This window comes from Mobula birostris, chromosome 25 (genome assembly GCF_030028105.1).
Source record: "Mobula birostris isolate sMobBir1 chromosome 25, sMobBir1.hap1, whole genome shotgun sequence".
Lineage (NCBI taxonomy): Eukaryota > Metazoa > Chordata > Chondrichthyes > Myliobatiformes > Myliobatidae > Mobula > Mobula birostris.
The window spans coordinates 35912423-35927768 of NC_092394.1; the positions used below are offsets into that span (position 1 = coordinate 35912423).

At 41.8% G+C, this 15346-nt stretch overlaps 1 protein-coding gene across 1 annotated transcript in view; it reads right to left on the reverse strand.

Moving 5' to 3' along the window:
* Positions 1-8309: 8309 nt before the first annotated feature.
* The window catches only part of slc5a2 (solute carrier family 5 member 2), a 47588-nt gene continuing 40551 nt past the window's right edge, over positions 8310-15346 (reverse strand). The window contains exons 12-15 of the mRNA XM_072243616.1: positions 15009-15177; positions 13166-13381; positions 10308-10446; positions 8310-8548 (exon numbers count right to left, since the gene is read on the reverse strand). Coding sequence (XP_072099717.1) covers positions 8328-8548; positions 10308-10446; positions 13166-13381; positions 15009-15177 — 745 coding nt within the window. The 3' untranslated portion in view covers positions 8310-8327. The remainder of the gene's footprint in view (positions 8549-10307; positions 10447-13165; positions 13382-15008; positions 15178-15346) is intronic.

The following is a 15346-nucleotide window of genomic DNA, read 5'->3' on the forward strand; positions in this document are numbered from 1 at the left end:
TCCTGACCAATAGGTCAAAATCAACACATCATGGTTTTCTCTGTCCATCTATCTCTTGTACTCCCTCTTGGAATGTGACTAATGCCCCAAATGACTACTGCTTACTTTCCACTTCCACTAATTACTGCCTTGGCATCCCAGGTAGTGAGGGCAAATGGAGAGCCGGTAAAGGGAAGAGATGACTGGGAGAAGGATAAAGGAAATGATGGTTGTGCCATAGTGCCATAGAGCACAGAAACAGGCCCTCAGTTCACCCTGTCCATGCCTAGGGCACATTCGTAACATGATTAAAGACCCATCCCATCCTGGACACTGTCTGTCCAGTCTCCTGCCACCTGGTAGGAGATATAGAAACATCTTAGCTGAGACAGTTAGACTGAAAAACAGCTTCTTCCTGAGGGCTGTTGCGCAGCTGAATAATGCCACACCCTGGTTTGCGAATGGCCTTTGAGAGTTATGGGATATCAAAGTCACTTGTATGTAAATACGGGAATATTTATTTATTTAAATTACACCATATCACATGCATTGTAAGTATCTGTTTTTCACGGACTGGATAGCACTGCAATCTCGTTGTCTTGAGCAATGACAATAAAGTTCTATTCTATTATATACAGGCAAAACCCAATTTATGGCCATTCACCATTGTAATGGAAATTCACCATTACAGGATTCACAAATCACTGAGATATTATATAAAATTCAGCCTCACTGAATTAATGTGAATAGAAGTAATAACAATGCAGGCTTTGTTTTCTTTTCAACTCGCATTACCTGATGCATGTGCAGATGACACAGCTCGAGGTCACTCACCAATCCCATTTAGCATCACTTGGTCCATAGCGTTCTATGCTCGGGTGACTGGAGTGCATGGATAAATACTTTTAAAAATGTGAGAATCTCTGCTTCCATCACTATCTTAGGCTGTGCATTTCAAAACCTAACCACTCTCTGGGTGAAACAATTCTTCTTCATATCCCCTCTGTACCTCTTACTTCTTGACCTCTAGTTATAGACACCTCACCACTGAGAAATGTTTGCTACTGAATACCATATCTATGTCCTGCATAATTCTGTATACCTCTTCAAAGTTCTCCCTCAGTCTTCTCCGCTCCAAAGAAAACAAACCAAACCTATTTGTCTTCTCATAACTGAGACATTCTGCCCCATGCCATATTCTGGTGAATTTCCTCAGCATTGCCTCTAGACCAACCATGTCCTTTCTATTTTCAAATGATCAAAACTATACAGAATATTTGAGATATGGTTTCACCAATATTTTATAAAGTTGTACCAAAACTTCCTTACCCTTATATTCTGTGCCTCAGCAAGTGAAAGCTAGCAACCTGTATATCTTGGAGATAAATGAGAACTGGAATTTGGACTAAAAGATAAATTCTGATGCAGGATTTACCCTGTGACCACCCTTTTATCTCCACCCCTTTACCTTCTTGGCTGCTTGACCCATCACTTTATGGACATATAATCAATTTATGTATATAAGCCATTTTATGTACTTCTATCCAGTGGTTTATTTTAATTCCACAAGTTTTCTTTTCCATCAATCTATCCATGATGCCACCCTAATGAACCTTTGTACTTATTCACCAAAATCAACTTTTTCCCCAATACTCCCCAGGGCCTGGCCATTCATTGTATATGTCATACCCTTTTCTCACCTCCCAAACTGTATCACTGCACACTTATCAAGATTGCATTCCATCTGCCGTTGCTTCTGTCCAATTTATCGATTGATCAGACTCTTTCTGTGGTCTGACCTATCCTCCTCACTATTCATAATGCGACTAATTTTTGTGTCATGTACACAATTACGAATCGTATTTCCAACATTAATATCTAGGTTATTAATGTACATATAAAAACAAAGAGGAAGCATTTCAATACAATTTCCAGTGGTACTCCACTGGTCACAGGTTTCTAATCACTAAAGAAAGCTTCCACCATCACCCGTGGTGTCCTACAACCAAGACAATTCTGGATCCATTTTGACAATTTGTCTTCAGTCCCATGTATTGTAAACTTTTGGATGTAGTGAGGATGTTTCCTCTAATGGGTGCTTCTAGGACCAGAGGGCACAGCATCAGAATTAAGGGGTGTCCATTTAGAACAGAGATGACAAATTTATTTAGCCAGAATGTGGTGAATCTGTGGAATTCTTTGCCACAGACAGCTGTGCAGGCCAAGTCATACTTAAGGCAGAGGTTGATAGGTTCTTTATCAATCAGAGTGTCAAAGGTTACAGTGAGAAGACAGGAGAATGTAGCTGAGAGGGATAATAAATCAGCCATGATGGAATGGCAGAGCAGACTCAAAAGGCCAAATAGCCTATTTCTGCTCATGGTCTTATGGTCTTACTGACATTGAGGAAGAGGTTATTTGCCTGACACCAGGACTTGATCTCTTTCACCTCCTCACCGTAGGCTGTCTTATTGTTGTTGGTGATGTGCCCCACCACTGTTGTGTCATCGGCAAACTTGACAAAGTGATTATTTGAATGTTTGGCTGTGCATTTAAACATCTCTGTCAGGTCTCGAGCTGTCTTCACCCTTTCTTCTTATAGCAGTTTGGGATAAATCTTACTGTGTGTGAAAAGGGATTTGGGAAGGAAGGCGAAACAATGAATGGTGGACAGAAGGAAATGGAGAAAGAGTGAACAAGCTAGAAGGAGTACTTGGATCAAAGGAAGGATATTTGTAACAGCAACTCGTACAGAGAATCATACCATTGTCCAAGGAGAATATGGAAACCTGCCTCAATAACTATTGTCCAATAGCACTTGCATCCACTGTACTAAAGTATTTTGAGAGGTTAGTCATGAAACATCAATTCCTGCCTGAATAGTGACTTGGATCTGCTCCAATTTGCCTACCGTCACAACAGGTCAACGCCAGATCCCATTTCATTGGCTCTTCACTCAACCATGGAGCATCTGGACAATGAAGATGCATTGATGAGGATGTATCTGAATCCTTGATTTCCTCACTTGCACATTCTAGTCGTATGGATTGGCAACAGAATCTCCTCCACAGTCATCGTAAGCACAAGTACACCACAAGACTATGTGCTTAGTCCCCTGCTCTACTCATTTTATACATATGACTGTGTGGCTAAGTACTGCTTTAGTGCCATATTTAAGTTTGCTGACAACTCCACTGTTGTTGGCTGAATCAGGGGTAGTAATGAATCGCCATATAGGAGGGAGATTGAAGATCTGGCTGAGTGATGCCACAACAACAACCTCTTACTCATGTCAGCAAAAGCAAAGAGCTGATTACTGACTGCAGGAAGAAGAAGTCAGAAGTTCATGAACTAGTTCGCATTAGGAGATCAGAAATAGGGAGTTTCAGTAACCTTAGATTCCTTGGCATTATCATATAAAAGGATCTGTCTGGAACCAGCAAGTAAGTGCCATCACAACTAAGGCATGAAAGTACATCTACTTTTTAGAAGTTCGTGCACATTCAGCATGTCATCTAAAACTCTGACAAACTTTATATGGAGTTTCCTGACAGGTTGTATCACAGCCTAGCATGGAAACACCAATGCCCAAGAACAAAGGATCCTAACAAAAAGTAGGAGATACTGCCCAGTCTATCACAGGAAAAACCATTGAGCACATCTACAAGGAGAGCTGCCACAAGAAAGATCAAGGACCCCCAATATCCAGATCATGCTCTCTTCTCGTTGCTGCTAATAGGATGGAGGTACAAGAGCTGTAGTTCCCACACCATTATGTTCAGGAAATTATTTCCCTACAACCTGAACCAGCATGGATAACTTCACCCGCCTTAATTCTGAACTGAAGTTCTGAAAAAAAAAAGGATCAGCTATGATTGAATGGCAGAGCAGACTGGATGAACCAAATAGCCTAATTCTACTCCTATGGTTTTATGATCTGATTCCACAACCCATGGATTCATTTTCAAGGACTCTACACCTCATGTTCTCGGTATTATGAAGAAGAAGAAGAAGAAAGCCCTTAAATCCGAGTGGGGTCATTGGAACAGTGTCATGACAGTGTTTTTTTTAGCAGGCTTTCTCATTTTTATGAGGCCGAGTTGCTAGCACAGTGCTCAACCCAGCACGGATGGAAAATGTGCAAGGGAGTGGGCTGGATTCGAAGTCGGGAGCCTTCGCTCCAAAGTCTGGTGCTGATGCCACCAGCTGACCATGTTTTCGGTATTATTTATTTATTTATTTGCACTGTTTATCTTCGTTTGCACATTGGTTGTTTGCCAGTCTTTGTGCGTAGTTTTTTCATTGATTCTATTTCTCCGTTTTCTTGTGTGAATGCATGCAAGAAAATAATTCTCAAGGTACTATATGGTGACATATACCTACTTAGGTTATAAACTTATTTTAAACTTTGTACTTTGGGAGTTAGAAAAGGGCTGGGGTGAATTGGACGGCATAAAGTGGCAGCTTGAACATTATGGTAAAACTGTGTACGTACATCTATTGATGCTTCTGGACACATCTTCAGTGATGTTCCTGGAATCATCGGGTGTTTTGGGTCTTTCAACATCATGCACCCTCCTCCAGGTGACCCAGCCGGGGCTGATCAGACCCCAGCTTGTGTCCAGATGGCTAGCTACTTATGACTCCATGGCTCCCCTCTTTTGAGCCACAGCCATCTTGAGGCCCTCTCTGCCACATCGGTGGTACTGCGGATGGCTCTCCTCTTCCCCTCTCCCTCGATGCCCAAAATGCTGAAGGCTCTAACTAAAGAATGGGCTATGAATCCTCTACAACCAACCTCCACTGGGAGCTGCGATACTAACAATAATTGTTGTCATGGTTTGCAGCTTCCTATCAACCTCTCCCTTTGCCGTTGCCTCCAGAATTTGGTTAACATCTTCATCAAACTGCTTCCACAGTGAAGTCATGTTAGCTGCAGGCCATATGATCCGCCTCCTGTTAGACTTCATGTTCGAGGGATTAGTTTGCAACACTTGGAGGTTCCGGACATTATGGGGTGACTCCGGGTCTGGCCCCTCCTTTGTCTCACCAGGTTGGACACCTGCGCGTCGTGCTGCTCCTGCTCCCGCCAAACACTTCATTCTCGCTTGGTGGATCTTCAAGCCGCGATCGTTCTTGCAGATTTTGCCACATGCACACTGCTTCCTCATTGTCGTTTGTTCATTGCCTGGGTCTGATGTCGTTGTGTCCATCCGACTGGGGTGCTCATCCTCCCCCCCTCTCGGGCACCCCTGGGGGTATCTTTTCCTTAGAAGAGTACATGGACTGAGGTAGGGGAAGAATTTCAGAGGATTGGAAATGGATGCTTGGAAGAAAAGCATTGTTTGTGAGTGGAGTCCGGAGTACAAATTGTGCCTTTGTGGAATGATAGGAACTAGATAGAGGAGAGTGACTTTTGCAAGAAAATTTGTAGACATAAAATCTGGACCAAATTAAATCACTGACCTGTATTTTCTGACAGGAATGTTAGTGTATCTATCAGGTGTAGCAATTTGACATCAGTCATTTAGCCTAAGTACAGGTGTATAGTAGTGGCAGCATGCATCTTCCAGAAAAAAGGGTCATGCAGATATAGACGGAAAGGCAGTCACTGCAAGAAATTTTCTCCTCCTTCTCAAAAGAAAGAATCTTTTGCAGTCTTTTTAGTATACTCCCCAAACTATTTACTACTTTCATACTAAAATTCTTTGCAAATATATATGCCTTGTTGCATGAGATGTGAGAGAGGTTTTGGTGGTTTGCTAATTTATAAGTACTGCTCGGCAAGCACCGCAGACTTAAGAAGTACTTTCTGTCTGTGGATTGTAATTTCTTTAGTTGATAATTAAATACATGAATTCTGCTGTCCATAAACATCAGCACTGAAGTGATAATGTAAGAGGATTCTTTAGCATCTCAGTTAATCATTGGAGCCCATTTTCTATCATGTTCTTCACACAATATTTCCTGTACATTTAAAATATGAAATGCATTACTGAATGTTAATCAATTGTTACCAAATGAACACTCCGCAGTTCTGCAACCCGATCTTGTTTAATTTATGTCAAAGTCCCAGCTCGTAAAATCTCAATTAATGTTTGTGGAGACTTGATTATTAGATTGTGAGATTGTTACAACTTGACTGAGTCTTAGGGTAGGGGGCAACTGCACAGTTGTGACTCTTGGAGTCCCACTAATACCAAATGATGTCAGGAAAAGGGATACCTAGTCCCTGAAGTCTCCACATATTTGTGAGCATCATTTTTGGGCAGACATTTCTGAACAGACATTCCACAGTCAATACCTTATGCTGTTTATTCACCTGTCTTATTATGAATGTACAGAGAATTCAGATTCAAATGCCAGCTATAATTTTGTTGATAACACAACTCCTGTTGGCAGAATTTCAGATGGTAATGAGAGGGCGTACAGGAGCAAGATGTATCAGCTAGTTGAGTGGTGCCGCAGCAAGAACCTTGCACTCGATGTCTCTAAGACCAAAGAACTGATTGTGGACTTCAGAAAGGGTAGGACGAGTGAACACATACCAGTGCTCATAGAGGGATCAGAAGTGGAAAGAGTGAGCAATTTCGAGTTCCTAGGTGTCAACATCACTGAGGATCTTTCCTGGGCCCAACATGTCAATGCAGCTACAAATAAGGCATGACAGAGGTTTATATTTCATCAGGAGTTTGAGGAGATTTGGAATGTTAACAAAGACACTTGCAAATTTCTACAGACACGCCGTGGAGAGCATTCTAACTGGTCGCATCGCCAGCTGATATGGGCACACCTTGAAGAGTGGTATCCAGGACATCTTGAAGGAGTGATGCCTCAAAAAGGTGGCATCCATCATTAAGGCCCTGCATTACTCAGGACGTGCCCTGTTCTCATTGCTACCGTCAGGAAGGAGGTAGAGAAGCCTCAGGACTCACACTACCAGGTTCAGGAACAGTTAGTACCCCTCTTGAAACAGTGAGGATAACTTCATTCAATTTCAAATGCCCTATCACTAATTGGTTCCCACATTGGTTCTGGAGGTGGAGCGGAGTAATGATGGCACTAAATGGCGACTCCTTTGTTTGCATCTTCGGAAACAGCTCTATTTCCATACTTAATATCTTTATTTTTCCCTTTCAGGGTTCTTTTGAAGTCCCTGACCTGGAGTTACACGCTAACTTTGGTTCTTTGCGGGAATGGGACCCGCTCTCGGGGTTACATAACTGGCTGTTATTTGGCACACCAAGGGCTCAGCCTAAGAGTCCAGCTCGGATTTGGAAGCCTGGGATCTTGGAACTCTGGAGATGGCAGATCGAGGGTCTGTGTCACGGCAGGAGACCTGTGTGTCATTGGGGGAGCTGAAGTATATACGGCTGTGTGCCCGGAGATCCGAGGTCTTTGAGATCTTCAGGCACAGAGCTTGAGAAAAACAACATAATGGACTTATAACATTGTAAACCAGCAAGTTGTTTGTTATGTCTCCCTGCTCGCTGGTAAAACGGAGACATCTCCTTCTCCCTTATTAGGGAGAGAGAGAGTATGTCGTATACTGGGTGAAACACGAAGTCTCTGGGGTAACTGCAAGTCTGTGTCTTTGCTATTGCTTTGCGCACACTTGAGTGCTCGGTAGCGGGTGCCGATGTGTTTTTTTGCGGGTGGGGGGGGGATTGTTGCTCGCTGTTGCTTACGCACAGCAGTGAGGGGAACTGGGGGGTACAATTGGGGTTCTAACATTTGTCTGTCGTTCATTCTTTGGGGAACTCCTCTGTTTTTGTGAATGGTTGCGAAGAAAAAGCATTTCAGAATGTATATTGTATACATTTCTGACATTAAATTGAACCTTTCAAGGACTCCATCTCATATTCTCAATATTATTTATTTATTTATATATTTTATTTTGTATTTGCGCTGTTTGTTCCTTTTGCTCATTGGTTGCTTGTCTGCCCAGGTGGGTGCAATATTTCATTGATTCTATTATGGCTCTTGGAGATACTGAGTATGCCTGCAAGAAAACTTATCTTAGGTTGTATTTGGTGTCACATGTACCTTGATAATAAATTTACTTGGTAACTGTTGATCAAAAAAGCATGTTCAATGGCTTAACGATCTGCTGGGGAGGTCCCTGAACGGCATCCTTTTTGAGATTTCCGATGAGTCTACTAAAACCTTCTAGTTTTCTAGGTTGGCCATAAGTTGAAAGCACAGGCTTAACATCTTTTGAAAGTGCAGACTGAAGGCACTATCCAAACATCTCTCCCAAAATCTAATGAGATGGATACCCTGCTGAAAGAAAAAGTGTGTGTAAACCCACCCAGCAACAGTAAAATCCATTTTAAAGTTATGTTTTATTAAGCATAGAAGCCCCACAGAAAGATAGCAATACACATCATGATAATGACATTTATATTAACCACAGTATTCCAGGTGGTATTCTCACTTATGTCTGTCAATTCCTTCATAGCCGCTGCCTTTTCCTCTTCTGTTGGTTCTGGCACCGGCTCAGAACTGATGCCACAGAACCAAGCACAACATACAATAAATATGTTCCTTTTCTTCTTTGGCTCTGCAACTGAAACATATAAAAAATGAATTGTTGAAATGTAGAAGACTGAACTCTTTCCCATCGCCCCTCCTGTAACCAAAGTTAGAGCATGGGCATCATACTCATATGATCTACCATGCACACTTAACTTTAGAACAATTGGGCTTATTCAGGTAGGGCTGCTTATGTCCAAGCCCTGAGGTTGTTGAAGTTACATCCACACTACTGAATACCTTTTCATCTACGCAGTTCATTCATCAGTCCCAGACATCAGATGTCATTTGCACGTACCCAATATAATCACTCACACACCGCTCAATATCCTGCCATTTATTATTGTCCATTCGCTTGTCCCTTCAAGGGAGCATTGACTCAATCTCCTCTTGTAAGGATTTTCTCCTGACCAGATCATTCATATCTTAACGGAGACTTAACAGCTTACCATGTTACTAACCTTATGTCCTTGGAAACTTCTTTATTTAGAGCGATATCATTAACATATATACCATTATTAAGCAACTAAGTACTGAGTCCCATGGAACTCCACTGCCAACAAACTTGACAGTGTTATCAGTCCTCTAATCCTTTGGCATCAACAGACAGTGGTCAATAAAGTGTTTTTAATATTTCAGTAATATTTGATGTGAGCCTGCAGAGGTTTAGCTTGCTACTTGTTGTGCAGAACCTACTCGCTCCTTGGCATTATGGAGTCTGCAAAGAAAAGAGCCTTCAGGACCATCGCAGAGGCTGCTAAGTGAGCCTCCAGGTGACTATGAATCAAGAGGTATGACCTGTGGATCAATGCTGCTGGGACACAAGCCGGGGCCTGATCAACCCTAGCTGGGTGCCTGGGTGAGAGCGTCTAATGTAGGAAGACCCAAAACTCCTGATGACCCCAGATTGCATCAGTGATGATGTGTCCCTGCACATCCTAGGACATATCTCAGCATCATGAGTAATATTGCAAATAGATTTGTTTGATTAATCATTCTTTCTTTGTTTACACAATTCATCATGGGTTATACGTAAAAAGTACGTGAATGGCATACGTTATTATGCCACCATGTCATATGTGAGTGCCTCACTAAAAAAAAGGTAAGGAAAACCAAGTAGACAAGATCCTGACTCCTGTGTTTTTTCTTTCAGTTAGTTTCTGGAGTTAAAAACATAATGGTCAGAGCCTTTCCTATTTTGTCCATTGCTTCTTTTAACATCCTGGAATATATTTTGCATGGGTCTGACAATTTACCTAGATGCTAATCTTCTAGGCAGCATGGTGGTGTACTGGTTAGCACAATGCTTTACAGTACAGGTGACCGGGGTTCAATTCCCACCACTGCCTGTAAGGAGTTTGTGTGTCCTCCCCGGGACCACATGGAATTTCTCCTGCAGTCCAAAGAAGTACTGATTGGTAGGTTACTTGTCCCGTGATTAGGCTAATTGGGGGATTGCTGGCCCAGAAGGGCCTGTACCACGCTGTTTATCAATAAATTAATAACTCTGCTGTTACAATATTTATCTCATAGAATATGCTATACTTGTTCATGTAAACTGCTACAGCAGCATCACTCCTCCAACCCCACCTCCCAACCTTAAGTAAAGACAATTGCAAAATATTTGTTAAGATTCTTAAGCAGGTTACCTTGTTGGTTCATAATAAGCTTTTTTCTTTCCTTCATTATCACCTTGCTCTTTATGTATATTTAAAGCATCTTTGGATTTAAAAAATTTTTATCCTCAAATATTTTTTCATGAATTTTCAGCTTTTAACCTCCATCCTCAGTACCTGTTGTCTCTGGGTGCATGTCAGCAATGCCGTTTTCTACGTCTACTTGAGTTTTCATATTTGTCTTTGGCTTTTCCGTAACGTCCAAGTCAACCCTTTCAGCCTGGCTGTAACGGAGGCTGTATACCACACGATGAAGCTGGAGACCCAAGTAACCACAATTAGTTAAACCTGCATCTGTGACTCTAATAGAGAAACCAACTCTGATCGAATTCAAATTTTATGCACTTTCATTATTTCTTGTCTTCTTTGTATATCCTTAATATTCTCAGAATCTGCCTGTTTTGGTATTATCTGCAAACTTGGACATCACTTTCCCTTGTTTTATATTCAAATTATTAACGTACACGGTCGGCCAAAGTGGTCCCAGAGCAGAAGGTAATATTTCCAATCACTTAATATTTAAATCCTGCCATCTGTTCCCTCCCTACCAGCAAGCTCTTAATCTTATTTATCATCATACTTTAATTCTATACCACTTAACTTTCTCCAAAAATCTTCTATACAATACAGCATCAATGGCTTTCTGAAAGTCTATTTGTATGACATCCATTGCTTTTCTTCATCTAGCATCTGTTACACATCAAAAAATACCTTCCTTTCATTATGTCTTTAGCTGAATTTTTCCATGGTGCTTCTGAGTTTTGCGGTTTTTCTCTGTGAAGCTTCTTGAAGCTACATTTTTGCTAGTCAATATCTTTTCCAGCTCCTCTATGTAAGCTCTCTCTGTCCATCAACAGCATGATCTCTTAGGGAAAGAGGATGATCTGCTCCCATTTTTTTTCTTGTTCTGATGACATTTCTGCGCTTCTCGCCTCTGCCTTCTGCTGCTATCAATCTGTCTCCTCTACCTCCTTCCCTGTTGTCTACTCTCCCCTGTGGGCATCTCCATATGCCTCTCCTCTCTCTCCATTTCATTCTCCCTCTCCTCTCCCTCATTAATCTCCATTTTCTCTCCCACCCTATTCTCTTTCTTTCATCAGTGCATTTTATAGAGAGATTTTTAAACTGAGGGCGAACACAGATCAACCATTGTAGTGTAGTGAATGCACAAAAGATTTTTGATGAGATGCCATGCACATAATTAGGACTCATGGGATACTGGTGTGGGTTGAGAACTGGTTGACAGATGGAATCCAGAAATTAATAATAAATGAATTATAATCTAGTTGGCAGGTTTGAAGGATATTGATAATTACAGTCTCCATCAGTAGCTTAAATGAGGGAATGATGTGTAATATATTAGGGTGGTACAGGGGCACAGCTAGTAGAGCCATCGCCTCACAGTTCCATCAACCAGACTCCAATCCGGACATCCAGTGCTGCCCATGTTGAGTTTGCTTGTTCTCTCTGAGATCTCTTCAGTTTCCGCTGGGTGCTCTACTTGTAAGGTCATGGATTAGTAAGTTAGTTGGCCCCTGTAAATTGTCTGTGGTATGAAGGTGTGTTGTAGAATTGTGGTGCATTTGATGGGAATGCAGAGAGGAGAAAATAGGGAGTCAGTTAGTTGTACACTAGATGGTCAGCATTGTCCTGGTGGAGCAAATGACCTGTTTCTGCGATGTGGTGCTGTATTCATGTTACCTGATAGTGGAAAGCTCAGTGGAAAGATAGCTTTGAGGAGGGAGCAGAGAGGGCCTAAAAGGATATAGACTGATTGAGATGGTAGGCAAGTGACAGAGTACAACTGCGCGATCTGTAAAAGTATCTACTTTGTAAGAAAAAAAAACAAGGAAAAATTGCAGCATTTATTTGAAAAGTGACGAGAGTGGGAAATGCTGATACTCAGAAGGCTTTGGGTGTCTTTGTACACAAATCACACAAAGATATCTGACATATAAAGGGTGCCAGTACTGATCCCTGTGAAACATCACTAGTCACAGGCATTCAATGTCAAAATGAATCCTCTGCCATCACTATGTGTCATATGTGCTCCGTTTGTTACATGCTTTCAAGACTGAAAAAACTGAGCATCCAAAGTCCTAATGAATCAAGCTGCTGAAATATTAAGGAATGTGAGGGTTAGAGGAGAGCTAGCGAGGTAGAATAAAAAACCGCGGGGAGAGGTGGAGGCGGGAGGAGAAGATGGTGGCACGATGCAGCGCGCGCAGCTCTCCGGTGAAATGATATCGTATTTGTTAAATAGGGGCCGTGGACAATTCTGATTTGATGGAGACAGATGTGAGAAGCACAGAGGAACATCTGGAGAAATTTCTGAAATGCCCGGTTCGCTGCCGCTGCTACTGTGTGATCGAGAATCTCTGGAGGGAAGGCCCCAAAATCCCCACCTTTGCCTGCTGCTAGCTACTGAGGCTGAGGTTGAAGCGCTTGACAGAGATGGTGCTCGGTACTCGGTGTCGGAGGGCTGATCAGAGCTCGAAGTTTCGGACGACTCAGAGTCGGACTGTGGTCGGGCATGGCAGAGAGAGTTTTCTTCCTTCTCCCGTCTGCGTGAGATGTGGGACTTTCGAGAGATGTTGAACGTTTTTGCTGTGCCATGGCCTGTTCTTCAACAAGTTATGGTATTTTTGCACCATTGTAACTATATGTTATAATTATGTTGTTTTTGTCAGTTTTTCAGTCTTGGTCTGTCCTGTGTTTCTGTGATACCACACCGGAGGAATATTGTATCATTTCTTAATGCATGCATTACTAAATGACAATAAAAGAGGACTGCGTGTCCTCATAATCTAATCTAAAAAATCTAGAAAAAAACAGAACCCTATTCAAGGTCCAGCAATAAAATCATAAAAATAGAAGTGGAGAGTACACGAGGAAAAGGATATATACTATGCCCCTGATTCCTAGCCATTCCTTGTTATAGACTGATAGCCAACGATCGGTCATCCAAAACTTACATGCTTCTCTTCGATCTTTGGAGTGCAGAAGGAGATAACGAGGACCAGGATACATGTACAGGTGAACAGAATGATGGCAAAATAGAGGTAGTGGATTCCACAGAAAACAAATGGGCAGGAGGAGGGGAAGATGCAGCTGCCCGTGCCATAGACAAACTCAGCTATCATACGACAGAGTCCCATGGCCAGACCTCCGATCAAACCCCAGAAGGCACCCTGCAGGGTAAAGGACAAGAACCTAATCACAAGCAGCATCAAATATGCCAATCTCTAGCAATTACCGTTAAATTTAATATCTTTTAAACCAATAGCAGGAAGCATTTTTGGATACAACTTGCATTGCAACATCCATGTACATGGAACTGATTGTTAGAGCATGCTAATCATGATATAGTATTACCTCTTAGGGTTTTTTAAAAATCCATTTTAGGAGGAATATAATATTGAAGTGCATGGAAATACAGCCATTTCATCATGATTACTAAACTTGAATCAAGTCCCTGGGAAAGGAAAGTCCCATAATATACTGCAGTGAAGGAACTGAAGAAATGGTCACTGCATTCGCAGGATAACTATCAGAGAGAATAATTGTATGAGGATTCTTTAAAATTGGGTATGTTGTAAGCAAAATTAATGTTACTAGCAGACTGGTCAACTAGCATTGTAAGTGAATCAAAATAGGGTAATGTTTGGACACCCTCACGACTAAGTCAAGACAATGACTTAAGCAACATGGAGGATTGTGATTCCTGTCCCTTGTTCTGCAGGAATCTAGGAAGAACATTAACTTAGGAAATTAACATAAATTGAGGAAATGCAAGGTGAGTTAACCAGGAAACAAATTGAACCTTGGTTCCATTTCTCCTGCATATGAATCACAACCAAACGGGGGGACAAAATGAAGAGCCTGCTTCATCAGCTGTCTGACGACTGCCTGTATTGTCAGACACTGTTTCACTCATTCATTCAAAAGCCAGTCATTTAGGAGGAGCAGATACTGGGAATGAGGAAATTGCATGGTGACAGTAACCTATCACAAAGTGGTTGGAGGAATGGTCGCATTCAAGAGTGAATTAAATTGTCTGGCATTCTCACTGAAAGAGTATCTCCCAGAGGGAGGTGATGAACAGGCAAGGAGATAAGTCCTGCTGAAGGGTCTCGGCCCAAAGCGTCAACTGTACTCTTTTCCATAGATGCTGTTTGGCCTGCTGAGTTCCTCCAGCATTTTGTGTGTGTTGCTTGAGTACCTCCCAGATTTGTTTCCTGCTCCTTTGTTCTACATTTATTCTGGCTCTTGCTTTAATTTCCTCTTACCTCTGCTCAATTTGTACCTTCGATACATGGGCATATTATGAAAACATCTGCAGCAATTTAAACTGTGTACTTTGGCTCCCTAATTGAAGGAAGGGGAGAAAACGATTTCCCTGCCTGAAACTATAAATAACATACAGGTAACTTATTCTTCTTTCATACTTGCTTCAAACAGTTACAATTCTGTGGTAAAGGGCAAAACTTTTGGACATCATTCTTTATTAACCCTTCACAAAAATATGACCTCTTTCAATGCTGGCTTATCTGTTAGTGACCAATGCAATCTGAGTGCAAATCTGGATATTTTGCTTATGCTCAAATTAGATCACATTTCCCTTCAGATGTTGAACCCCTTGATATTCAGTATGTCCAACCCATTACTGCCTTATGTGTGTCTCAATGGGAAGTGCAGCAGGTGCTTCATACAGTACCTAACCTGTGTTTTTTGGAAATGACAATGGGGGAGAAAAGTCCTAGAGATGAATAACATAGCTCATTCCATTAGTTAACTTGTGTCAGAGCGGCTGCTTACTGGCTCATTGACCCTCTTCACAAAGACACCCAGCAGGACAACTGCGCCAATGGGTGGTGCTAAATAACTGGTGGTAGCCTGGATATAGTCGAAGAGTTGTCCGCTTTGTGCTGCCTGTACCACAGGTATCCAAGCAATGCTGATCGTGACAATGCAGAGAATCCAGACCCTGAGTAAGAGAATAAGGAAAATTGTCATTTGTATCTGTTTATGTGAAGTTTAATTTAGGCTATAACCAAAGTATTTGTGCTTTTCAGATTCCTTTCATTTGAGGAGAAGATAAAGCAGAAAGAAAGTGCTGTAGATAACCTCAAAGTTGCTGGTGAACGCAGCAGATC